Genomic DNA, 27,694 nt, shown 5'->3' on the forward strand with positions numbered 1-27,694 from the left:
CTAACAGGCCAGGTCAAACAGATTTCGGTGAAGTCGTCAATGTCGGGTGTTTTTGTTTTATTTTCTCCAATTGTTGCTTCCATGCGTCTGATTTAAATTCTGATCAAACATCTGTTTTGCAGATGTTGGCAATATTTCAGATATTTGGGGAAGAAACACTTAAAAGTATCCGGAGCACTGTCAGAATGAGATGTTGTGCCACACCTATGGAAGAATTCGTGTAAAAAAACAAACAAACTGGAAGGTTAATACTCTGGAGTAAAAAGTGAACTATTTTCCTTTATTAATTGCAGTAGAGTCGAATTTTTAAAAACTGTACTCGAGCACAGTAAGCGTAAAGTGATTTTTCAGCACTGCAGACAGGCTGATGGCAGTAATGTCAGCATGTGGACGGAGTTTACATTCCAGCAGCATTCAGTCTGCCATGAGGCAAAAGGTACCATCATTGGCATTTCCTGTTGTACGGAGGCGTCTACAGCTCCGACTCTGGCACACGCGTGCGGCCGCCGACACTCCCCGGTCACTTCGACACGATTTGAACCAACACCAGAAATGATCTAAGCTACATTTCTGTACTTCCTGGCATTGCTGAAATCTGTGCAACCGCCTTTTAAAATTGTTTTGATAAGTGGGATAGTGCGGCGTTTTGAAAGGCCTCGCATGATGAAAGATAAGCTTCTTTTCTTTGCACGATGACTCTGTGTGAGTAATACTAACAGAAGGTGCGATGACTCCTTCTCCATGTGCGCCTACGTGTGTGTGTCCATATGTGTTTGTGCTGTTGCCTTCACAGAGTCACCTTACAGTAAGTTTGGCACTTGAACTGTGTCCGAGTTCACTCAGCCGTTAATCTCTTTGCCATCCTCCTCTGCACTCTAAAAACAGGCTGTTCGGTTAAGTTTTGGTGGATTCATTTAGTTTAAAAAAAAAAAAAGTTTTTTAACCTTTATTTTGGTTAACTTTTCAGAGAAAGTTTTACGTACTCTATGTATGAGATGGAGCAAGATAGGATTTTACCTGATAACAGCAGTAAATTTAATGAATTTCATACAGAAAATCAAATGTTTTCACTAGAATTTAATGCAAGGCCTGTTGGGAAATATAAGCAAAGAAGATCCCAATCTCCATTGTGCAATCTACTCTACATTATTATTCATAGCTGTAATTAATCATTTTTTATGAAGGTAAGCAATTTTGTGGACAATGCCGAAATAGGTTTCTTACACGTCATCACAAATCAATAAAATTGTATAAATCTACGGCATATAAAGAAATTATAAATGGGCTAAAAAGGCATATGCTTATAAAATCTGGACCTGTGGATTATTTTAGAACATTGGATTTGAGAATTATCATTAAACTAAAGTGTATTGCAATCAGAGCTCAGATAAGCTGCTGATGTCGCAAGTCCGACCTCTCTGTACTCTGCAGTTTAGTGTCTTCAAATAACTTGATTTGAAGTCATGAACTAATGATTTTTTTATCCATCAGTTTTGTTTTTATCTAATTTGTCAAATAAAGTCAGAAAATGCTCAAATACAAATGAACGTGACAAAGAAAAGCTGCAAAACCTCACATTTGAAAAAGTGGAAGCGTTCAAATATTGCATAATCATGTGATTGTTAGTGAAATTTCCCTTTGGACAGTTAATCAGCTGAGCTCAAGTTCTAAAGGTAGTGATTTACTAATGCAGCACTGACAAATGTGTATTTAAGTTAACGTTAAAAGAAATGGTTGCACTGGAAGTGATTAAATAAATGCAGATCAGAGGTTTTCCTGCATTCAAGAAAGGTGCCTCAGAACTTAGTGTTTTTACAGTGTATCAGCACAGAACACCTGAGGGTGTTAAACCGTGTGTGTATGTGTGTTGCAACTGAGCACAGTCACTTGGCCATGACGGGGTGGGGTGGGGCTGAAAAGGAGCAATCTGGCATTTGAAGATTACATGGAAAAGCTGACTGATGACATATTCATCACAGTTTCCAGTCTTCCATTTTTTCCTTCCTCCTAACAAAAACCAGGTGAATAACGTGTTCTTAAACACAAAAATGTGGCACCCAAAACAGCAGTGGACGCACGCTTGTTTAAACTTACCGTCAGCTCGATGTGTTTGCTTTACAAGTGAAAGCTCAAAGATTTGTCATCACGTTGGGTTTTTTCTCTCTGGCTAGGTGAGAGTGACAGGGCGCTGGGATATGTTGGACATCTGTCAGGATTGCACACATTTCACAGAGTTTATGTGCTTTATGTAGCAGTAACCGTCTGCGCTGTAGGAGCTGAGTGAGGAGAGAGCCCGATTGCAGAAGCTGAATGGGATCTGCAGGCCCCTGAGGCTCAACAAACCTGTCCTGCAACCTCCTCAGCCAGCCCTCTGTGGTCTTAAGAACAGATTTGTTTTTCAGACCTGTTATTTTCCTGCTTGGTTAATGCTGACTTCTTGTATTACAAACTAAAAACAAACAGAGAAGGCAGCTACAGTGGATTTCATGCAGACACGGCAACACAATTAGTGCTCCTTCTTAACCTCCTACACCCTGATTGGTCACAGTAATTGTGGCTTTGTGCCATTGTTGGCAAAGAGATATTTTCCTAGGAGTTTTACCATCTTCTTGTTTGGTATTAGCAGCTGAAAGCTTGCTCTTTTGCTGTTGCAAATATGAGTAATTAAAAAAAAATCTGATTTGCTTATTTTGTTTTGCTGTGTAATAAAATAATAGAAAACTACTGGAAATTATGTTTTGGTTCCACTCTTTTCAGTTTAATAGTGGTACTGTAGAAACAAAGTGGGCCATTCCTGTATTTTCAGTATATCATGTTACTCCACACTCTTAAAAGATCAGGGCCTCCTGGTTACGTCTCATTAATCAGTGGAAAGTGCAAAGCGTCTAAAAACGATTTTTTTTTTTTTTGGGACTGTTTAAAACCCGCACACACTGGAATGGGACCAGTAAACAAAACTACCATCGTCTATGGGGAGCAGTCAACGTTATGCAACATCTTCGTTCAAAACAGGGACTCAGAATTTACCGTGTCCGCTGGTACAGTGTGTTGTCACACTTACAGTGAGTAAGGTCGTATGTTGAGCAGTGACGAGTTGTAGTGGATTAAAAAATAAGTTCGATCACACAGCTTTACAATAACAAGAATGACATTCAACTCTGTCTTTTAGTTTATACATTATTAAACAAAAAGTTTAAAGATCTGCAAGAACAAGACTTTTTTTTAAAACTTTTGTTTTATACATTGTCACACTGTGTTAGGCTGTTTTTTTTTTTTTTTAATCTCAAGTTACTTTTCTGAGATGGTTTTAAAGACCGCCAGAGATCTTCATGGCTGGGTTCATCACTGATTGGTTAAATGTACGGTTACATTAATAACCTGCATTGCTTTGTCAGGATCGCTCCAGACACCACTGACTAGTAGCCAGAATTCTACCTGAAAGGTGCAGGGATAGTTGGTACAGCTGGTGCCGTATCTCTGGATGAGTTGGCTTGTTCGTCTTCAGCACATGTGCTCGCTTTCATGGTCTGATGACACAATGTACATCACTGAGACTCACGCATATTTTATAATAATAAAAATAATGATAATGCTGTTGTCAATAATATTAATATTAATAATAATATTAATAATAATAATAATAATAATAATACATTTTATTTTTAGGTGCCTTTAAAGACCATCAAGGCCTCCTTACAATAGTACAATTAAATAATTTTTAAAAAAAAACATGAGGTAAATGAAAAATACAGGCATGAAAGTATAAAAGCTAAACATAGTAAAAATAGACTAAGACAGAATCATGATGAAGGGTATGCAATTTTGAATAGATGAGTTTTATGACGCAATTTAAAAGTGGTGAGAGAGTTTGTAGTCCGAAGATCAGGTGGAATTCCAAAGTCTCGGGGCAGAACAACTAAAGGCTCCGAGTCCAAAGGTCAGGCAAACAGGTGGAACAGACAGAAGGGAAGCTGAAGAAGAGCAGAGTGTATGAGGGGGTGAGTATGTATGGAGAAGATCAGATATATATATATATATGGGGGAACAAGGTTATGAAGCGCTACTTATATCTACTCATAAGTAGCAGTGGTGGTGAATTCCAATTTCTGGAACTCTAGACAGAGATGCAGCTTGCAGCAAACTAAATGCTAACTTAAGCACGCTCACAGTAGCGAAGCTAAAGTCAAATTTATTTATATAGCACATTTAAAAGAACAGCTGTTGACCAAGGTGCTGTACATTTAAGATAATCAAATGATATAAAAACATAGGAAGACATAATAAAAGTTAAGAAAAAGAATGATAAAATTAGAAGATTTGAGTAAGAAATAAGATAAATAAAAGTAGTACAAACTCATTCTGATTTAAAAGCCAAGGAAAAAAGTCGGTTTTCAGACAGGTTTTGAAAGTGTCCAATGTTGGGGAGGTCCTGATGTGAAGGGGCAGTTTGTTCCACAATTTAGGAGCAGTCACAGCAAAGGCCCGGTCTCCTCTGTACCTTAACCTGGACCTCGGGACAGCCAGGAGCAATTGATCTGCAGACCTCAGTGATCTTGCAGGAGTGTGCCAATTTAAAAGATCAGAAGCTAGCATGTTGGTGTTTAGTATTTACCTTGTCTGTCACTTATCACATACTGTGTAGTGGACTTTACAATGAGTTTTAAGCCACTTTGTAGTGTCCCCCAAACTTATATTATGTATTAATAGTCTATACAGTGCAATAAGAGTGCCTGCCTCACAAAAAACACTACAGCAGCGTGAAAATGATGGTCCCTTCCCAAATATTTTTTATCATCATACATTGTGTTAAAGAAAAAGGTAAAGAAAGACAGCAGTGCAGCACACCATAAACTGGAGTTATTTTCTATTAAAGAATGTGAGAAATTGGCTGTATTTATTCATCTAGCCAACACCGATCGTCCTGTTTACACTACGTGACTGCAGTGACACTGCACTAAGAAAATAAACTAAGAAGTTAATTCTGTGTGTTGCAAAATGTATTTGGTTGCATGGCTCTGATCTCAGACCTTGCCGACAACATGAAAGGAAGAACTGGGGCGAAGGTGGGTTGCAAAGTGACAAATGAACAACAACTGTAGGCAATGATTACAAAATAAAACAGGAAGTTACCTGACATATCCCAAACCGACCCAGGCATTTTAAACCAGCGGTAACCTCTGGAGCTGAAACATAAAGTGAAAATCTGCTGTTCCTCCAGTGACCACATGCTGGCTCTGGAAGTGATGCAATCTGCACATCTTCAGCTCATAACATGATAACAGCCAGGTACAAAAACTGTTTTGGTTGCTTCGGGGCTCATGTCCAGGTTTTATATTTTTCAAAACCCCAAATTACTGATATACATAGTGTACATATGAGAGTATAATATATGTATATCTCACAGCAGACTGATATTACCATCCTCAGAGCCTCATCATTAACCCGACAGATGTGATTAATTTTCATTTCAGTTTTCTTTATAAAGCACCAAATCACGACACCAATCACCTCATGGTGCTTTATACTGTAAGGTAAACACCCCACAATAGTCGAGAGAATAGACTATGTGCACGTTAGCATATGCTACTTCCGGTGCGGAAACTCCTGTGGGGAGCGTTGTTTCCGGTGTCCTATTTGCGCCTTTTTTACGGTCCAAAACAAGTTAAGCAAATGAATGAATCAAACGGCGATTTACATTTCTATAGATGTCCTGGGCATTTACCCAATATATCTGTAAATGATGTTCATTGACTTGTCGATATTTTTTCCTCCGCGCCTCAGAGCAAAAGAGAAAAGGGATTCAAATTTTATACTTCTCAGTATCTGTAAACAGCGGTCCCTCGTTTATCGCAGGTGTTATGTTCTAAAAATAACCAGCAATAGGTGAAATTCGATCAATGTAGCGATTCTGTACTGTACAGGAGAGACGTCACGGAGGAGATTGTCTGCAGCGATCAGGACGCAGGACACAATGTGATGTAAAAAAAAAAGAAAAAAAGCATGCAAACTTGCACTAAAAAATCTGCGAAACAGCGAGGTGAAAGTTGAACCGCGTTATAGCGAGGGACCACTGTAATTTTGAAGGTAAGTCGCAACATACCCTTCGTAAATACTAATGTATAGAAACCCTTACCAGCAATCATTCATTTTTTGTGTGGCTTTTTTTCACGGTTTGTTAACATGCTGTGTAGGTGTGTACTTGACTAGCTGATATCGACATAACGGGGAAACATCTGGTTTGACTATTCTTCACCTGTAGTTTGAATGCTGAAAATTTGCCTGTTTAAATCATAAGACCAGTCACTATACAGAGATGTGCTTCTGAATATGGACGATGTGTCTTCTGATTTTGTAAAGCAGTTCTGCTTGTGTTGAGTGATGTAAACAACTGATCGATCTAAACTCTTTAAACGTCAAAATTGATCATTAGATTTTTTATGACACAACAGTCGTGAGTGTTCCCACCTTCTGCTCTTTGTAATTTAACGCGATCTTTACGTTTTCGAGTTTTGGACATGATTTTGGAGTATATCTTCGCAGTAGCGATCGACGGCAAAGTAAAGCTACCGGAAATGTACAACCCTACATCCGGTCTCAAACCAGGAAGTTAGCATTTTCTCGTGCACAGGGTCTATACCCTAACAACCAAAAGATCTCCAATGAGCAGGCACTTGGTAATAGTGGGAAGAAAAAACTACCTTTCAACAGGAAGACCGGCTGGTCTGGCAGGTAAACAAAAAGGGTAAATGACCTTAAAATTTTTGCACTGTGTGTAAAAGCCTGCTAAGTGACTCAGACTCCTCTTATGTGATGTGAAGCTGAAGGTCAACGCTGACTCCGTTGATTAACAGACGCCACTTATGAACTTATCAGACGTTCAGATCCATTCTCCTTCATCAGCATCTTTATCCTGAGCGCTCTGCAATACATCACCTGCTTCGAAGGCTCTTTGCTGCCCTGGCATGATTTGGCAGCAGTTCGATACATCGTGTACGGCTATAGCAAGAGTAAGACGAGAAGAAGACGAGCTGGGCTCTCCATGTCTGTTTCGCACAAGCTCGTACGACCACGCCATGACACCTTAACACATGTACAATTGCAAACCCTCTCACTGCCAGAGATTGACGTGACGTTATCTCGCTGGAACCTGGCATACCTGACACTGAAAACATTCCCTTCCCACTACCTCCTGCTGTCTGGGATCAACTTTCATATGTGGTCATAGCAGTGTAAGTTCTGTGAGCCTATCAATTAGCAAAGAGGATTACACGGTTCTTCACTCGGGCTGACCTCATGTCAGCAAAAGAAGAATGAAAAACTAATAAAAAATCAAGGTCATTGTTGAACGGCGAGCTCCGTGGCGTTTTACTGACTGTGACTCATGGAAGGAATTTAACAGTTAAGTCAACACTGACAGAAGCAGGGCTGTACTGTATACTCTCTCCTGGATTATCTGAATACTTGTGTCACAAAAATGACAAAATGAGAAATCACCTATAAAAAAAACAAGATGTCCCAGTTTTTTGGTGTACATATTTTTTATGACCTGATGAATGAGATGCACAGCATGTTTAACGTGTAATTGTTTGATGGTTTGGTATGTTACAGACAAACTATATCCATCCAGTCGTCTCGAAGAAATGCCTCTGAAATATCCACTTTCATTCAAGCGTCCCAGAACGTCGACAGCGTGTTTTATTTTTAAAGTGTATCCGGTGACAAAGGACACTTTAACCCCTCACTTAGATTACATGTGGACGGGTGGAAGCATCATTATGTTCTACCATACATGCTTTTTAATAGGTTGAGGGCCAGACCAATCACACTTGTCAACCTGTTGCCAGGATACCGGCGGTGTGGTTGCTAAACACCGGTCCACAACTTTTACATCATGGGCTATATTTCTGAAAGTTAGAGTATGAAAGTGTATTATATTACCTTACAGAAGTGCTGAAGCAGGTCCCGGCAGCACCTGCTCGTCCAGTGTAAAATATCATCACCCCGCTGCTCCTGAGGACGGACAATTTCCTCATTTAATTCCTGCTCTCAATTGAGGAGACGATCGCCATCTAATCCTCAGAAATGGTCTGCACTGGAATGATTAGTGAGGCAGAGGAGCATGTTTAGAAGCAGGAAGCACCCTGTACTTCATCTGGTTCGGTTACATTTTATCTTTAGTTTGCTAATCATTAACCGCTTTTATTTTAATATACTTCTTGAATGTCACGTTATGACAAGATTATTTATGTAATTGGGCTGTAACTCTCCCTGTCAGCTTACTGCTACCCGTGTTTCTGCTCCTTTCTCCGCTGTAAATGTAAAATTATTAGCACGGCTCTGTGCTAACAGCGCACCGTGTGTGATGGTAACTGACTTCAAACGGCAGCAAAGACAGGTTTAGTGTTGGATTAGCTGTGATTGATGGTTTGTGGTTCACTGGTTGTCTGCCTCTCAGATCTGGGACCGGTTGTTGGAGAGCTTTGATTGTGTTTACCAGAAGTGCTCTGCGCCAGTCGGTGAAGGGATTCGGTCCCCTGGGAAAAAAAACAAAGCGATCCAGTCGTACTCGTCTGAACTGAAGCTGGTTCTAATCCACAGTTTCATGTTTTTGTTTAGTCTTCAGTCCCTTGTGGCCTGCTGCTTATCCATGTCTCTAAACTGTACATAAGGTACTGTTTGAGGAATCGCTGTGTGAAATGTGTCAGTCGCATTGCGAGTACTATTTATTTATACCTCCTGCATTGAGCGTTAATAAATGAACAATTGCAATTTAAGTCCACCGTGACGTATTTATATGTAAACAAAACAACAAAATGGCCTCATTAGTCACATGTTCCTACACTTTAAGAAGACTTCTAGGCATGTTTATACTTTCTGGGAGAAAAATGGATTTTAACAAGATCCAGTACACCTGACGTCAGACCGTTTTGACAGTTTTTTGTTGCTCTTTAACACACAGCTTACTTTCATTTTCACTCACTGTTCGTTTTTAGGCACAAAAAGATTGAGTGTGGGTTAGGAAAAGGCCATAGTTTGGAATAAAATACACAGCATGCTTGAAGTAAACCCCAACAACAGTAGATTGAGATTAAATCATGTGGCTGCGAGTAAATTTAGATCAACTGGGATATTAAATCAATGACCAAAGAAATCATTATATGTATTGCGTCCCTTAAATGAGTAAAAATATATATATATTAGAAGTTAAATGCATGCTTTTTCTGTGATCATCACCTCCTTAACCCAAGGTTTTACAGATTTAGATTTCTTTGCTTTTAAAACTGAACAGAATTATGAAAAATTAAGAAAGCGCAGCAGGAAGACACAAACGTTAGCTATGTTTCCTCAGAGAGACTTATGCTACCTTTCAAGCGCACTGTTTGCTAAAAATTAATGATGGCTACTTCACACGAATGTTATTTGAACAACTTTAGAGAAAATAATAAATGATCATAGTGGCTTTTTTTTCGTTCTATAGCAGATTTCAGCTAACGGGAAACGGCTTTTGACACCACCTCCAATCTCTTCAGCGACGGACGCCGTAGATCTGTTACATCGGTAATTACGATACCTCTGAAATTGCTATTCTCGGTATGCAGTTTCCCTGGTTTGTTGAACTTAGGAAACACTTGTTCTACCTTTACCTGTATGTTAGTGGTGTGTTTTGGTTTTTGTTTTGCCTCAACATACTAGTTAAACATTTAACTAGAGGGATGCTCTCTGCATGCAGCCTCTTCTGGTGGCCAAGCAATGTTACTACTTTATGGAGCTTTTTTTATGTGACTCATTATTGCGCAAAAATTATCTGTGGATTTCTTTTTGTCATGCAGTTTCAGCTTTGTAGATTTTGTTTTTAATGTTTAAATAAAAACACACAAACAAAAACTACTGGAATCTGCCTTGGTTAGAAAAATGAATGCCACTTTAACCGTAAAAGCATTAAGAGTTCATTTCTTAGATATCCCTTCTTTACATTTCAACTCATCAGTTTGAGCATAACAAACATTTAACAGACAAATCTGGTTTCCAGCTAAAGGCAGTCATACTGGATGTATTTTTCAACTCTGGCTCACTGCCTTTTAGTTGCCGCAGGCAGGGTTGAGTTTCCCAACGTGGCAACAACCTGATGTCAGGTGTAAAAGTCACTGTGACAAAAGACGCATAAAAAACCCTTGAATCATATCGTGGGAAAGCATCAATAATTGTCTGGGAGTCTGGATATTACTACAAATAATGAATCAGTGATTCAATAGAAATACAGGTTCTGCGGGTCACATGGGAAAGCTCGAGGCAGTTCACGGCTGTTTATCTTTTTTGTCGTTATGGAAGTGCAGGACTGGTTGTCTGAGTGTCAAAATATTCCACCCTCCAGGAAGTGAATTTATGCTGGGAATGTTTTTGATTCGTTTTGTTGTTTACTACGTTTTTCATCCCTTCCCTCAACGGTTCTTCACACTGCCCGAACACAAGACTTCCCTATAGAGGTGACATGAACAATGCCAAGTTGCTGGGCAGTTTAGTGCATAGGCTGTAAATTAGCGCTTCTCAGACACTGCATCGGACACTGGTAGTTTTGACTCATCTGGATTTCCCCTGCATTAGTCACCAACTAGAATATACACACAGACGCACACAAGTATGCCCACATAACCCCCACACGGCGTGAGAGTGATTGGCCTCGGCGTGGTGTGTGTGACTGACACTGTTAATGCAGCACTCCACAGTGCAGCGAGCGTCGCTGCTACTTCATCAGCTGCTCCACCAACTGCTCGTTGGCATCCTGTATGTAAACTCCTGACATTAATAAGGCTGTGTGAACCGGGTATATAATGCCTTCAGCACGATGAACACACCAGAATGAATTAAGCACACCGGGCGCTCCGATCACTCAGGCTGGTTGCCATCTATGGCTTGATCTGCAGATACAATTGCAGATTAAAGCGGGATTAACGCTCTCAAACCAGAGGCCTGTGAGAATAATAAGCACATTAGACATATGTGCTCTCCCACTGATGACAGAACCAGAGATGTCCCTGACGTAGCTGCTAACCCATAAACACACACATACATCTCAAATGAAGTAATAGCGGCTCGGTGACTGGTTTCCAGCGCCTGGGCCTTAGAGTAATTAATGATGTAAGGGTTTCGTGTGTCGTTGTAAATATCAGATTTAATGATATCTTGAGGTCAGTTTGTCCTTGCTGTGCTGGGAGGTGGTCAAAGCTGCAGTGTGTGTGGGTGTGTTAGGTTTAGAGAGGCTTGTTGCTTAAATAACCTAATAATCACCATGGGATTTTACAAGTGGGTTTTTACTATAGTCATGTTTATGTGAGCTGTGATTGGTTGTCATTTTTCAGCTGGGAACCATGTTTCACAGAGCAACCCAACAACGGTCGCTGGTATTTCCAGCAGTGACCTTGGGGGAATAGTTGCTCGTACTTTCGTACGGTCGTTGGGTGTGACTCATTTCAAACTTTCACGTCTCTAAAAATTTCATAAAAATTGGCAGCTTGTGGACTTTTTTGAACCAAATTAGAACTCAATGTGATTATAAAACTATGAGCAATTAAGCCTAGCTTTACTCATTTTAGAAATCAGATCAGCAAACATGCAGCAGAACGGCGGATGCACTCAATGATTCGGTCATATCACAACACGGTCTCACTATGATCATTTGGTGTTCACATCCGTTGGTGTTTTTTTGTAGATCATGCACAATGTAGCGCCACAACTCAGCAGAGTGTGTGTTGCTGGCTCTGATGAGGCGCTGGGGTTAAATTTCCATCTAAAATTTTTGTTTTCAGCATTTTTATTTTTTTATTTTTTCAAATTTTTAAAATTATTTTTGAAGAAGTGGCTGAAAGTCACAGCTCAGTCACATCTGATGTAACTTAGTGTGTGAGTGAGTTGTGCATATTGTTCTTTTATTTGCTTTCTGCTTGTGAACTTGTATTGTTTTTAGGGTGTTTCTTGTTTACCCGCTTTTGTGGCAGGTTTAGATCTGAGCATCATTAGGAGCCTCCACCCTAAGGCTACACATGAAAGTTTATTTATTTCGTGTCATTCACGTAGTGTTCATAAACTAAACCCATACATTAAAGTTTAAGTTTTTTTTACTGATTCAAAATATGAAATGCAGTTAAGGAAAATATTAATAAGTATGTGTTAAAGCTTAGGTAAGTTAAACCCAACTTTAAAAATCACACTCCTGGTGATTTACTGTTGGGGAAGCCCATAACCTCCTTTGCTGGTGCGAGTTCTTTGTTATACACAGGAAATACCCTAAATATCCGGAATGTTAACACCGTCATTTTAGGTATTTACCCCGTTTTGCACCTCGAAGACAACAACAGAAGTCAGGATAGGTAAACCTAATATATAGAATTAAAACTGTCACGTGGAGATGGCAGTGTTGCTCATCCACTGTCTCTTAGCTGGTTGCTCCAGACTGAAGTACATCAACACAGTTTGGATGGATTAGCAAGAAATGGTGTCTGGAAAGTCACTGGTCCATGACAGAGTAAGGTCATTTTTACAGCTATGAAATGTTTTGAAATATTGTTAATATAAGTGAATTATTTAATTGTTTTTATAGCTGCTAAACTTGCGATCGCTCTGTTTTCATCGATCTGAAGAGAGTGTTGTAGTTGCTTCCGTGAGTGTGCATTCATGCTTTCCAGTTTTTTTGTGACCGCGCTGATTCATCAGCATAGACCCTACACTGCAATGCATGTGTATTTTAGGTGTACTCCAAGCTTGCAGCAGTATAAAAGGAATGGCTAATGGCAATCAGGCTGATTGTTTTCGGTCTCTGAGAGCTGGGTCATGCAACTATTTATACAGGTGCACCTGTTCAGCCTTTCTAGGGTTGATGGGGCTCTTTTCCATAAACTAGACAGTACAAAACAATACATAGCCTACAGTATAATAAAGAAAATACTTCTTGGCTGCCCATTGAATCTGCTACATTTAGAAAGAGATGGTCATTCAGGCTTCAAAAGACTGGACTGGGAGATTCATGAGTGGATATTTATTGGCTGGAAATGTAATGTGACCAGTTTTAGGTTTGTTTTTACAATAAACCACAAAATGTGGTCCTGAGTGCTTGGGTTCAAGGTAGTTACAGGTCTCTCAGAAGTCCAGTTACCTTCAACTCAAATGCCCTGGATGACTGAGAAGGCACACAGTCCATTACCAAAATGTGACATACATCACAAAAGCGTTCGGGTTTACTTGATAAGTGGACTGTCCAGATGTTCTTTACGCTGAGAAACAAACAAAGAGGGTGCTTCATTCCTTACGAACTCAGCCGAGTGTGAAAATGCTGATATGAAACCTTCCAATACAGTATGTTAAAAATAGAGGCCGTGTGTCCACAGTGTCTCGTCACCAGGTTGGCACACAGTATCCGCTGTATCGGTGCCGTGTCTCACAGGTGCACCGCGGGCAGAGAGAGGCTCTATATCTTTATTAAAAGTACAAGAGAGCAGCTTAAAGGTTTGTGTTCCCTGGATACACCACATCTATTTATTATCATTCCCCCTGCGGTGACCCTTCCTTTTATTTTAGCATAGTGATTCATCTGCTGTTCATCTCTGAAAACCACACAACACCTCTAGGTTTACATTGCCATACTGCTTGGCTGAGAGGGTGGTTGAATTGGAAGTATGTGCCAGGATGTGGCGCGATTTCAGTGTGTGCCTAAATATGAGTTTATGTAGGCTACTGTAATGATAAAGTATTTTTATCTGGTGTCTGTTTAGGTTTAAAGGGGATTCTCATTTTTAGTTTTTCCATGAGACCAGTCAGTTCTTGACCTAAAAGTTTGTTTCACTTCCTTAAAATTGCTGAATCGGCACACAATGAACAGTTGCTGCTATTCGGGGCGCGTTTGTGGAAATATTCAGCGCGCCCGAACCCTCTCGGTATTCGCTGAGAACCGTGACGCAACAGACGCGCTCTCGGGCCGCAAAATCCGCTCGGGAGTCTGGGTGGAGATATCAGAACAAGGCCAGAGACACAGATGGAGGAGTGGGGTGTAAGTGGGGAGCTTTTCAGGATAGTGGCTTGCTGGTGTGTGGCTGTGTGGGTGTTTGTGTGTTGGGGTCAAATGTAGTTGCTTGATATCTATATCCTAGCAACTGAGAGTGAGTGATATCTTGTACAGCTGGAGCAGGGGATTGGTCAGAAAGATGGCACAAGCCCCGCCTATTTGTCGGGTAGCCTAAGAAAAAATACCTAAATTCAAAACATCTCTCAAACTTTCTCCACTCTGCACTGTACCCTCCGGCACTTTAATCCAGGCCTGGTTGTGTTTTTAACTGTAATTTTTTTTATTGTACTTTAATTGATTCTCATAGCTCAAGCACAGCTATTGATCCATTTATGACAAGCTGATCATTCTGAAGCTTTCAGCAAAGTGAACTCTGGCATGACAACATGAATTCACCTTACACAGCTGTGCAGTATTACCCCGAGTTTCCCTTTCGGCGGTAAGTACCTAAAGGTTGTCAAAATTGATGACCTATACTCACACGTTCATATGCGGTAGACTGTATTGAGGGCATGTGTTTTTGTTTTTTCCTAATTAGTTAAACAATATGTGTTGCATGGATTTGAAGTGTAGCTATACTCCTTCATGATGAGCCTTACATTAAGTTTAAAAGAATGATGTAGGAGTTGCCGGCTGGGAATCTCCCTGCTCCTGTTTGACCCGCGCTGCAGTTCACGCTGTCTGGAGGTCCAAAACGACCCGAGAACAGTTGTGTCTGCCTGGATCCTCAGCTGCTGCTGCTCGGTCCTGATATATTTATAAGGGCGGCATACTTATGGCAACAATGCATGTGTGAAGGCAGGCAGATTACATGACATCCGGAGGTCCTGTTCTGGAGAATTTTGAACCTCAACGGGAGTGCATGTGCTAGTACAAAATATATCAGATGAGAGATGATTATATCTCAGTTTCAGGACATTCCTGTACCTCTATAGGCTTTGATAATTGCACATGAATGGTACAGTTTTCACTAAAACTACCTACATGAGTGTTTCTTCTCTCATTCTAAAATATTTAAATGCAGATCTTCTTTAAATTCTGTGCAGATTGGATGTGTTCTGTGTGCTTTTTGCCCTTTTAAATTTACCATCACGGCACTCTTGTAGTTGAGTTTAACAGTTACATTTGTAATTTTTTTTTCATTAGTTTTTCTGTTTTGCTTGATGACATTTTTGGCCTTTCTGGCTGTGGCGCAAATTTGAAAACAATGTAACTGTTTTTGAAAAGGGATGAAAAGTATCTTACTTGGCCTGTAAATCCCTCCACCTGTCTTGTATCCTTTGCCTTCTACGCCTTACCTGCCCTCTTGCACCAGATGATCAAAATAAGAGGAGGAGAAACTCTGGGGCTTTCTATTGTTTTTCACTCATGTCCCTTTTCCAGCCTCGGCTGACGGATGAGGGGGAGAAGGTCTTAGGCCTTTGAAAAGTGATTAATAATGACACTGGAGAAGGGCCCCGATCGGCTGGGCTGTTTGTTTTGATTGCATTTTCATCGGTCGGTGTGCACAACCTGCCAAGAGACAATGGCCATCCCTGTTTAGTGCTGACCTCTGCCCCAGTCTCGTCTGGAGGCGCTGCACTGTGTTTAAGTGGATGCTGAACAGCCTTTGCCTCGGGCTAACCGAAAACCTCTCAGAGTAACCAGACACCCAAAAACAGACAAAATGCAGCCAGAAAAGGGACAAAGCCCATCTCGAAAGTCCGTTAGTAAAATAAAACTGCTTTGAAATGATGATTAAAAAAAAGATAGAATATTGCATTTATGTGGTATGCATTTGAACATGGACGTGTGCCTTATTACAACAACGAAAATTATTTTCTTAAGCACAAAGTAGTGCAGGACATCAGCAGGGTTAGGCTGCAGATCTACTATTTTATTAAACTGTTTTAGTGTATTTATAGGCTTGGATGGCTGTACACGCAGAACCTGATAAACAGCTTTAGTTCTGGATGCTGACTGGTGATCAGACAATACCAAGAAGCAAAGCTCAAAAGTCTTTTGGACAAGTTAATGGGATGTCAGTTAAACTAGTTCTTCTGTATTTTAAAAGAAAATTAAAGAATGAAAGTGGAGTTAATGTGAGGCACAGGTCACGTGGATGACCACACCTAAATCCTTCCTCCTCCTTGAACACAGATGACACCTCACCTGCTCTACCTGCCATTTACCTGTGTTTTTTTAAGTCATCCTTTGTGAATTTTTTCCCTCTTTGGCATGTTACCTTCAAACTCCTCGTGTGCTCTTGTGCAAGGCAGCTAAGCCACCAGGTTTTGATTTGTGTACTGCTGTAAATGCGTTCCTATAAAAGCATGTTGACGCTATTCAAAGTAAAAAAAATAAATAAAATAAAATAAAAAAAATATATCACTATTTTGACATAGCCTCTGAAGAGATACTGCTGTGATTTGGATGTATTCAGAACAAAGCAACATGTTGATAAGGATGAAGAGACGGCTTTTATGAATCAGTAAGCTGTAGCATTTCAAGAATATCACAATTTATTTTACTATTATTCTTTACAAATAATTTTATTTATTTATTTATTTTCTTTTTTTCTTTCTTTTTTTTTTTCTCTTTAATCTTCAGTGGTTCTGAAGAAACAATATGAAATCCTGAATTTAAATGTATGGGACGATGTTGCATATGCAAAAATAGTAGAAAAAAAAAAAGCATTTAAAACCCTATTCTGGGGCAAATTCTGCATTTTTAAAGCAGTTTATATTATATTATGAATTACTGTGAAAAATATTCATAACTCTAATGTTGATGTCACAAGTTTTCTGTTGGCTGTACAACAATATGCATAAATAAGTTGATTGATTTTTTTTTTTAATTCGTAGATTTAAAAAATAAATCAATCTTGCCATCTATCTGTCGTCATTTTAATTCCTTCTGTGGCTTAATGCTTAGTCTTTAGCAGGAAAGAGTTCTTAAGCAAAAGTACTAACAGCATATTGTCAAATAATGCCTTAAAAATTTGTTATGGAAGGTATTTATTGTTAAACTTTTACACGTTTTATCCTTAGACTGTTAGTATGGATGAACTGAAAGGATTTTACATTTTAATTGCAAACACAGATTTATTGGTACCTTCATTATGGCCATAGATGAATCTTTAGAAAGTCTTTCTGCTCTTTATCTCGCTATCTTTAAATATTTAGCCTGCACAAAATTGATGTGACACAACAGATAAACATCGCTGCCATCAGTAAATGTCATCTCAGTGCCTGTAGGCTGACTGCAGTCAACAAGGTGCACTCTTAGATATTCTTCCTCATGCATTCATGTAAAAGGAGGATATCTGTGTTGTAGTTGGTTTGGGTGGGGCTTATTGCGTACAAGTTTGTAGCAGTTTTCCTTTTCTTTTTTACTTTAACGAAACATTAATGTAACATCACATTTGCTGTCAAAGATTTTCAACAGCTGCCAATTTAACAGCTGTAAACCACTGATCAGTTTGATTTCTGCAAAACTCATATTTTAGGTTATATATCGATATATAGATATCTAGATATAGATAGATATCTAGATAGATATAGATAGAGATAGAGAGATAGAGAGATATAGATATATAGATATATTGATATAGATATATAGATATAGATAGATATATATATATAAAATAGAGAGATCTCTCTCTCTCTCTCTATCTCTATATCTCAATCAAATGCATTTGATTTACGGTGAACTTAATTTATAAATTTGCTAGGTTGCACTCACGTGTGAGTAGTTGACAATATTTAGCCAGTCAAAGAGAGATATACAGTATGCTTTATTCTTTTTAATATTCATATCTTTTTAAAAAAAATGTTATATTTTCATTACAATTTAAACACAAATCATAAACAAAAAGACTTTTAAAAGCTATAAAACATGTAAATATATTAAATTTGTCTGTTCAGTGGGTGTCCAATTGGTATATGTGGGGTCTGTGTTAGCAGTGTAACATAAATTTAGGATCTAGATGGCAACTATGCACACTGTGACTTTTTACATAAAGTAAAGGTACATACAGTGAAATAAAAAATGTAAAAATTAATAGCAAAAAAAAGCAGAGAAGAAAAAACTGCTGGATTTGCTTGAGCATTTTCATATATGCTCTATGCATATAAATAACAATATGTGTATATCTATTTAAAGAGCCCTGTGACTTTTCATAAAGATTTGAATAGTTGTATATTTATTGTTATTTGTAGATTGAGCTCTGTCTGCTTTCCTCATCATAATAATGATAAGTATTATCCCTTTGAATAATCTCTTAAAATACAGAACAGTATAGCCAGAGGACACAAATTTTGAACTTGAACAAAAGATCCACTTTTCAGCTTGACTCAAAATAATTCTGCTTCCTTAAAAGAGCAAGAGTAATCGACTCATCTTCCTCCTTAAAAAATGCTCCAAACCACAGAGTGTCCAATTAGAGGCAATAAATTAGGTTATAGACTACTAATGCAGATGTCAACTATAGCTGTGTGAACACCTGAAAAACACTTTCTATATTGTTTTATTAACTATTTGTAGTTTCCCTTCCCAAATGTGTTTTATAGCCACACAAAGTTGCCACATACTTGAGTACTTTTTTTTTCTCATCATCATCGCATTTAGCAACATTATTTCGGCAGACTTTCCTCACATAGTGTATATGGTTCCTTACTTCGTAACACCATCACTTAAATATTGTACAGAGGGACAGAGCGTGCTGGAGGCGCTCTGCGGCTGAAAGGGCAAATCGTTACCGAAAACTATCCGACATAGGATGCGAAAAGTTTTAAAAGTCCCAAAATTTAGTTTTAGTTTTCAAGTCTTATGTTAGGGTCAGATGCCACAAATGGCTTACGGGCTTCCCAAAAACTTATATATTTAGGTTGGTTACAAGTTTAAAATAAAAATCACAAAAACACAGCTGTGTGAGGAACCGTCCTCGTTAGTGGACTGGTTTAAAGGCGTGCGTGCTATTTTTGCAGCGGATCAACTGACTTCTCATTTGAGACATTTATTAAATTCTTTTCTGACTTTATTAAATTGTTTATGTTACATTTCAGGTGAAAGAGGTCAGATTTTTTTGGATTCACTGAAGTATTTTGGAGTTTCAGTTTGCTGCGTATCGTGTCAGTTTAATTATTGTGCAGGTCTGATATACATGCAGCTTTTTATACAAGGCGAGCTGAAATACAGCTTCCTTGCAAGCCACTGTAATTCATGATCCATCCAAGCTTTGTCGTGGTCCTAATGTTGCAGAAACATCTAACTTTACTCTATTAAATGTGTCTGGACTTGATTAATATGTAAGCCCTAATCTGTGACATCTTACCCATAATAATTCTTGAGCTTTGCAAACTAAATTCATCTCAGCTCTCTGCACTCCCTCATATGAGCCTCCTGCATACGTGAAATTATTTGCTTCATTAGATATGCCTGTGTTTGTAAGACAGGTATTAATATCATTCATCACAGCGTTGGGGAATTCCAAAACCTAAAATAGTGCCAGCTTCAGATTATGGCCGCCCCATCGGCCCCCCTCCCGAGCTCGCCCAGCTGTACGCATACCACAAGTTGTAGCGGTGCTATCATATAGACGTTGGGGGGAATTCCGCCTGTCTCAGACTGCAGCGTGCGCCACTTCAGCAGGAACAATGGCGGGCAGAGCTCTGAAGCAGGTGTAATGTTTCAAGGCAGCAGGTCAAAGTGCCTCTGTCTGAATGGTACATAATCACCATTATGTGTAGTACAAATATTCAGCATTATGTAGGCTGACTTCTTCACAATGGAAGTGCTCTTCATGAATGGCTGCCAGCAGGACTCCTCCTCCTCCTCCTTTATCTCCACTGGCTGGGTGGCCAAATCTTAGCACAGCACATCAGCTTTTATGTTCGCTGACTTTGCAACTATAAAACGCTTCCCTTTAAAATAGTTTTTCAGAAATGGCAGCAGTAAGTGAGCAGGAATGGGTGTAATAAAATGATTACGGCTGATTGATGGTGTCTTTCTGCAGACTCAGGGACCCTTCAGCTCGTCTGTCCTGGAGAGAGGGCTCATTCCTCACCACCATGTCCCAGAATCAGGCAGCACAGACAACTGACTTATTCAGCCAAGATGTGTTCAACCAGCTGTTTGATATGCTCGACCAGTAAGTGAATACTGCCAAAAACCAAAAAACAAGAAAAAAAAGGGCCGTAGTGAAATGTTCAGCTATGCACATATTTTAGATATTTGTGCGTTAGGAGTTTTCAGTTTCCACTTTGGGGATTTTTTTTTTTCTTTCATGTGGAAATTATAAACCATGTCAGCTTCTTTGCCTGACTTCCTTCTCACTCGCAGCAGTTATCCTCACACTTTAGTTTCTCTTTTTTTTTCTAGCTTTGAATTTATCCACGTTTATGCCCCTATGGACATTTTTTTATTTCTTTAGAAAAGACAACGTAAAACTTGTGGACACAACAACGTTATTTTCAGCCAGTGGGTAAAAGGTGGACTTAGCCACTGTGACGTCACTCACTGGTTTTTGGGTTAGGATTACCCCCCTGCTTTTTTTTTCTTTTTTTTTTAAACCAGAAGTGATTGTATTTGGACAAGATGTTGGAGCGTGAAGCTATTTGCTAACAGTAACAAACTGCACAAATAAACTGTAAGAATGTGGGAGAGATACATAGACACCCTCTAATTAGCGCTAATTAAGATGCTACTAAAATAGTAGAATTTCACCAAGCAGGACGTAATTTCTTGTCAGTAAAGGCAGCAAAAGCGGTCCAGTTCATTAACTCTTTCAGTGAAAGTGGCCACATCCGAGCCAGGTGGATAATTCATAAGAAAACATTCACCCTCTTAGATTCATTATGGACTCAGACTGCAAGTTTCTACTGTAAAGTTGGACATTTTAACTTTGGCGTCCATAGGGACTAACTCAGCGGTCCCCAACCTTTTTTGCGCCACGGACTGGTTTATGCCCGACAATATTTTCACGGACCGGCAATAAGGTGTCGCGGATAAATACAACAAAATAAAACTAGTGCCGGTACCGAAAAAAAGAAGATTTATTCATAACACACGTGAAAAGACCCAGGAAAACCAAGTTAACGATAAAAACGATAACAAAATAACGCTGAAAACCGATAAAAACCATGAAAACCATACATTTCACACCTGAGCCTCAACTCTCGCGGCCCGGTACCAAACGACTCACGGACCGGTACCGGTCCGAGGCCCGGGGGTTGGGGACCACTGGACTAACTCACTGACGGAGCCTCGAGTGGATGTTAGAGGAACTGCAGTTTATGTTGACTTCATTTTTCAGCTGCACTTCCATGCAGGCAACTATACACAATTTTGCTGAAAACTCTGAATGGTACTCGGGAGTTTTTATGACCACCGTGTGCTTCGCATCGACGGATTAGATTCCTGGGGAATCTAATCTCAGATCTGGTCCATGTCATCAATGAGCTCCAGGACAGTCGGGTGCAGCCTGACAGCATTGGATGGGCCATCACATAAAGTCCCAGAGATGTTCGACTGGATTTAGGTCAGATGAGCCTAGTTGGTGGTATCAATTCCTTCATCCCCCAAAAGCTGCCTATATTATGCCGCATGAGGTTCAGCACTGTAGTGCACCAAGAGGACCCCATGACACACTGCACCAGTGTAGGGTCTCACGTCGTGCTACCAGCAGTGATACTGACCCTAGTGAAAAAACCGTCAGAAAAGATGTGGAGGAAAAAATGCCAGTGGGCTTCACCTGTAAAACCATTCCTATTTTGGATTGGTGGCCCCAGTAGTGTGCCTATTGTTCAATTTAATTCAATTCAGTTTTATTTATACATCACCAAATCACAACAACAGTCTCCTCAAGGCACTTTATATTGTAAGCTAGACCCTACAATAATAATTTCATTAACACTAAATCAGCTGAGAGTGATTAACAACCCCCTCTGCTACTTAACTGACCAGATCAATATTCTGTCAGTATAACGTCTATACTGACATTATGTCAATATAGAAGTTTAACTGACTTGATTGTGTACTCTGATTAAAAATTGTTCATTTACGGTTTTTTAGCAGTGTACTTTGTCTAAAAATGTTCCTATCTGGAAACAAATTAGTTCCAATATTTATTTAATTGTCAATAATAAGATCAGCATTATTGAGGACTCGGTTATAAATTGTATAAATATACAGTTAATTTGAATAAATTTACAGTTGTATTTTAAAGTCTGGTTCTCTGGTGGCTCATTTGTCCCTGTCAGCCGGGTCAGTGTAACTCTTAAACTCTAACATCCTGAATTCATTTTGTATGTGTCAGTTTTATTCTTGTGTCATATTTCCTGAGCTATAGGTCAACTTAAGTTAAAAAAATGTCTCATCTTTCCTCACTCTCCCTCTTGTCTTCTGTTAGCTCTGTCTGCCTCTGCTCTGTTCACTGGGTGAGCAAACAGTGAGACTCCGCAGAGAGGCAGAGGGCACCGGTGCAAGAACAAAAGTCAGAGAGCTTCTGCTGCTAACTCTAACTTTCTCCCAGAGTAATTATTTTACATGTATCCCAACATGAAATCACAGGACAGATGAGAGAGAGAGGAGGGAGAGAGACACATGAGCCTGATCAATTTTACGCCCACACCACAATCTAGCCAAACTATCCCACACGGTGACGACATGGTGAACCTTGAAAGTTTACCCAGAATTCATTTTTTGAAGTTTGTGCCAGTGATTTATCAGAAAACAGATGAAACATCCGGCGTGCCAGTAATCGATTCTGTTCCTCTGCGTTACAGTTTATTCACACCGATGCACACAGCTACACACTGCTATAAACAAGAATTTAGATTTGGACTCTTGGAGTGGGTCCAAAATTGATTTGATTTCAGTTCTTAACAGAGCTTAAATGTATTTAATATTTAATGTGGATATCTCCTGTACTATAAGTTATGAAGGCTACAGAATACTAGAAAATGTAACACAAGTTAAAAACATTCACTGTGTACTCCAAAAGCTAAAAATATTCATAGTATGATGGGTCAGTAAATTCACTGAAATCCCTGTAAATAAAAATCAGCAGATTGTGAGGGGGGGTGTATAGAAACGTTTCTCAGATTTGGTTTATTTTACATGGAACGAGCCATTAATCTGTATTGTTGCTGTTTCAGATCTGCCATTCATTCAGTCCAGCCCATCGAGCTGAACTTCAGCGACAGTCCGGCCGACGGGTCGGCAGGAAACACCATTCAGATCAGCATGGACTGCATAACCATGCGTGAGCCGGATGAACCGCTTTCTGTAAGTACATGTAAGGTTTCAGTGGGAAAATAAATGGTTTACTTTAAATTCTGCTGCCTGAGAACGAATAATTTATAGAGGTAACAATAAAAGTAACCTTTGACGTACCCAGGATTATTTGAACACATTATTTAATAATGCACAGTGCAACCAGTAAACTAAATAACCAGTTTACAGCCTGGTTTTTGGTTCAATACTCACAGAAACAATCAAATATTTATTTTTGAGGGCTATTATTTTTTAACCAGTAAATTCCAAGGCCTTCGTCTCATGCCCCGAAGCGGAAAACCAAGCTTCTCCTTAAATGACTCACCGTTATCTCAGTAGCTAATTATTTTGTGCATTTTTCATCATTAATGCTATCACTTTCATTTTGAGTTGATTGGATTCACAGTGTAAATTACATATGTTGTAAAACACAGAACCTACTTTCAAATTAACAATGGAATTTCCCCGGGAAGGTTAAGAGAAGGTGGTGCAGACTGGTTCCACACACCGGTGAAGAAAGGTTTATCTGTTTTTTCCTGAGATGTTGTCTGTAAGCTGGCGATTTTTATCTGATTTAGCCTGAGCTGTGCTTGACCTGGGTGGCCCCTCTGAGGCAGGTAGTGTGTTGATAGTAGCCTGCGCGCCTGTCACTGTCACATGACGTATCCCTCTTTGGACAGAGAAGGAGTTCAAGCTTGCAACATCTTAGTACAGATGATCTGATTTTTCCAGTTTCACCACATATAACAAGACGCAGCTGCAGTGGAAGGAAAATTATAGAAGAATTTTATATCAGGAAACGTGTGAAACCCACCTTTGCAAGTACTGCTTCTCTGCAGCTGCATTGCTGCTGCTCGGCTGCGTTCACCTGTACGCTTTTCAGGCATCAACACAATCGGCTAACTGCTAATCAAAGCTCTGTAAGATCTGTAAGAAGTCCAGCATCCATGATTTAAAAAGTTTAGTGGAAGATTGGTGAAGTCAGGCTAGTTCAGGTATAATGATGTGCTACCTGCTGGTTTGCCATAGAGCTACGGTTAGGCTTATATAGTCACATTTAGCAAAGAGAAGATGGATCATGAGGGTTGAACCATTTTAAATAAAAGTTCTTATCGAGGGTCTCCGATGGGCAGAGACGAACACAGTCATCAGGCAGGAAGAAAATGCCGAAAACTGACGTAACATCAGACAAGAGAACCTCTAACATGGTCCATCCACGTCTTTGTGGTTTATATTCTTCAGTATGAAAAGTCCTGATACCAAGCTTATTGTCCCCGTTAAACTCTTAGTAGGCCCAAGAGTCATTTTTTTATCTGAAGTCTTTAAATACTGGGTGTCCAGGACATTGTGAGTTTCTAGAAACTGAGCTGTGATGCTGAGATGTGCTGCGTATAAGCAGTGCTGATAAAAAACTGAGCGCTGAATAGTTTCTGCAGGGGTTGGGTCTGTTTTTAAAAAGGAAAAAAAAAACAAGAGGGAAGGACTGCAGCGAGATAAAAAGGTAAAAACACGTTCGACACACGATTGGCTGCTGGCTCCGATGATTATACCATACAGGTGAATGCTGCCATTTTTATTTACAGTGTTTATATGTGACAACATATAAAGTGTTTCTACTCTTTCCATTTTTCCCATTTCTTGGTTTTGCATGTACACTCTTACTTAGTTTCATTAAGGAAAATTAAGGAATGATCTTGATTTTTGCTGTATCTGCCATATTTCTGGTGTTTCTTTGCAGCTACGCAGCCGGTTCTGGTGTTTTTCTTTACATTTGTGCGATGATGGCATCCTTAGCAGCAATGCTTTCATTGCACATCCAGCCTACGTTGATGGGGGATAGTGTGTGAAGGCTTTAACAAGGAAACTCATTCCTAAATCATCTCTCTGGCTGTGGATCAGTGGTTTTCAAACTTTTTCTGGTATGCCCCACTTTAGAAGCCCAAAAAAGTTCACATCTCACACCTCACCATATTTTTTGTCAATCATTAGGTGAAAGAAACGATCGGGGCTGAGTTTTAGTTAAAGCTCAGCTCAGTTGTATCAGTTTCACCCATCTTTTCACCTCGGTGTTCTCTGCGTCTCACAGAGAAAAACACTGAGTTAAAAGACAGGTTTGTAAATCCATGTTTGACCTGTAGCGCGGGGCATGTCCTTGTCAGCTCTGCTGCTCAGCGATGATGTGCACGCTCCCCTCCCAGTGCAGGAATGCCGTTGTCCAGCCAGGGCGGGAAAAAAATAGCAAATAAAAATTTTGTTCGGGGAGCTGAGTAACGTTACACTGTGCATCCCCCAAGGGGGCCTGTGCTCTCTTGAACTGATGATTAACGGCTCCACCCCCACCACCCACTTTCCACTTTGTGCACCAGAGAGGGGCGTGGTGCACCGATCTGGCAGCATCGGTGTGGGCTAAAAGCTCGCTCCGGTGGCCGCTTGCCAATCACCAAGCCCCAGCCGTTATTACCGAGTCATACCTCTGTTTTGATGAAAAGCTGCGGTGGGCAAACCCACCCTCAACCTGCCCCCCTTCCTCTTCCACCCGTGTGGAGGTGTGCCTCTTTCATGAGTCATTAGAATGCAGCTCACTGTTTAGTGCCCCGGGGGACTTATTTGTATTGTGTGGGCTTTACGTTTAATGTGAAATTCCTTTTTATTTTTTAATTTTTTTTCCTTTTCTTTTTTTTTTTTTGCACTGTAGCTGCAGGGCAACAATTTAACGCAGCACCTGCCTCTGTTGTAGAGGTCCCAGGTCTCATCTATCAGTACGTGTCTTCTCCATGTAAAGGTTGTGGAGGTGGGGTGGCAGCGAAGGGGGAAGGAGAGGGTAGAATAACATGAAGGAATGTAGCGGGGATCGTGGCAGGAGAAACGCTATATCCTACCCCAAACAGCTGATTTTACAGGCAGATAAAGCTGTGATCAGCTGTGCGTGGAAGCTGCAGTTGTCGAGCAGAGGCACCGAGGTGCTTTTCAGTCGCAGGTTAGAGTTTAAACAACTTTACAGAGGAGTAGCTCAATCAACACGAGGCTCCTTCGAGATCTAATTACATGTTTGTGTTTGGATTTTTTCCCCCTCACCTACTGTGTGTCTCGGCGTGAGTGCCCCTGTGTTCAGTGTTTGTGCAGATGAGGGGTTTTCTCTTTTGTTTCCCACATTTAACAGAGCTGAAATTAATGCTTTTTAATGCAGACTTTAGCACATGTGGTGCGCTTATTACCACCTTTCCTCCAGCCTTTAACTCCCAACGTTATTTTTTTTTCTCTTTTTAAGCAGCGAGAGGCTTGCAGTCAAACTTTATTCGTCAGGACGTCACACTTTATTTAATCCGAAGCAAACTGGTGCATGAAGTAGACAGACATAAAGCGCTCCTTTATTTTGTTTGAATGCTCCACCAGTTTGCCTCCAGCACTTAAAGGTGAAGACCAAAGAACGGTTGCTTGCCACGGTCCACTTGAATGCTGATTTGGTAAGAAGTCAGAGTTTAGATGTGGGGATGTGGGGCCCCTGTTACTTTCTGTGTCGGTCATGGAGAGCTGTGTTTTTACGCCACAGTTTTATATGGTGCCCGGTTCAACAAAAAAACATGCAGGTTGTGACCAGGTGAATGCATCTTTCAGTAATAATGTTTTCTACTGTTTGATGACATTTTATCTGTCTCAGAGCCGACTGTGCACTCGAGTGTGGCTGGTCCAGATGTGGTGAGGACTTAACTGAAGTCTGTGCATATCTCATAAAGATGTAATTAGTGCTTTTTTTTTAATAAACAAGGGTTTGAAGAATATGTTTTCCAGTCCAGGTGATTTTCTTTCAGGGGAAAAGTTAGAGGCTCTTCAGAGGTGCCAGCAGGAAAAACCTGTTATGGATATTATTTTAAGAAATATCATGTTTGAAACCAGGTTTTTCAGCAGTATTGTGAGAGCTGGGGCAGAAAAACCAGGGTTTTACTGCTCAGTGGCTTAAAATCTTTAACTAGTTTATATGTTTTTATTCAGTAAAAGAAACTTTGAAATTCAATTAGGTACTAAAAAAAGGTTCTTTTGTGTTTCACAGTTTCTTTCTGCACAGCGTCTGTGGTGATCAGATAAATGAAAAAGCAGCGATTCTGTTTGAAATAAGCGGCACAGTCTCTGTGCTCATTGTTTGTGATGCTGGAGGATATTGAAAAGCGGGCCGTGCGAGTGATCATGTTTTCAGAGCCGTGATCTACATTTCATTTTCTAGTGCCAGGGTTTTTCCTGAGTAGAAACATTTTTGGCATTCCCCAAAATGATTTTAACTGTTTCATATATGCAAACAAAATGAGCATTTTTCTTTATCAGATTGTCAGAAATAGCACGACGGAAAGATTTCTGTTGAAGTAGGTAATAAAGATAAACTCCAGTAGGCCC

At 39.9% G+C, this 27,694-nt stretch overlaps 1 protein-coding gene across 12 annotated transcripts in view; it reads left to right on the top strand.

The window, feature by feature from the left end:
• tp63 (tumor protein p63) overlaps window positions 1-27,694 on the top strand; it is a 58,972-nt gene that overhangs the window by 8,969 nt on the left and 22,309 nt on the right. For 6 of the 12 annotated variants that reach the window (XM_019351679.2, XM_019351681.2, XM_019351684.2 and 3 more), the window contains 3 exons: window positions 9,479-9,558; window positions 20,049-20,183; window positions 23,191-23,320. In XM_019351679.2, the coding sequence (XP_019207224.1) occupies window positions 9,479-9,558; window positions 20,049-20,183; window positions 23,191-23,320 (345 nt within the window). Of the gene's footprint in view, window positions 1-9,478; window positions 9,559-12,497; window positions 12,521-14,312; window positions 14,493-20,048; window positions 20,184-23,190; window positions 23,321-27,694 lie in introns of those variants that run through there. The other 6 variants (XM_019351682.2, XM_025902905.1, XM_005451222.4 and 3 more) reach the window with 6 other exon arrangements.

This window comes from Oreochromis niloticus, linkage group LG23, assembly GCF_001858045.2.
Source record: "Oreochromis niloticus isolate F11D_XX linkage group LG23, O_niloticus_UMD_NMBU, whole genome shotgun sequence".
NCBI lineage: Eukaryota > Metazoa > Chordata > Actinopteri > Cichliformes > Cichlidae > Oreochromis > Oreochromis niloticus.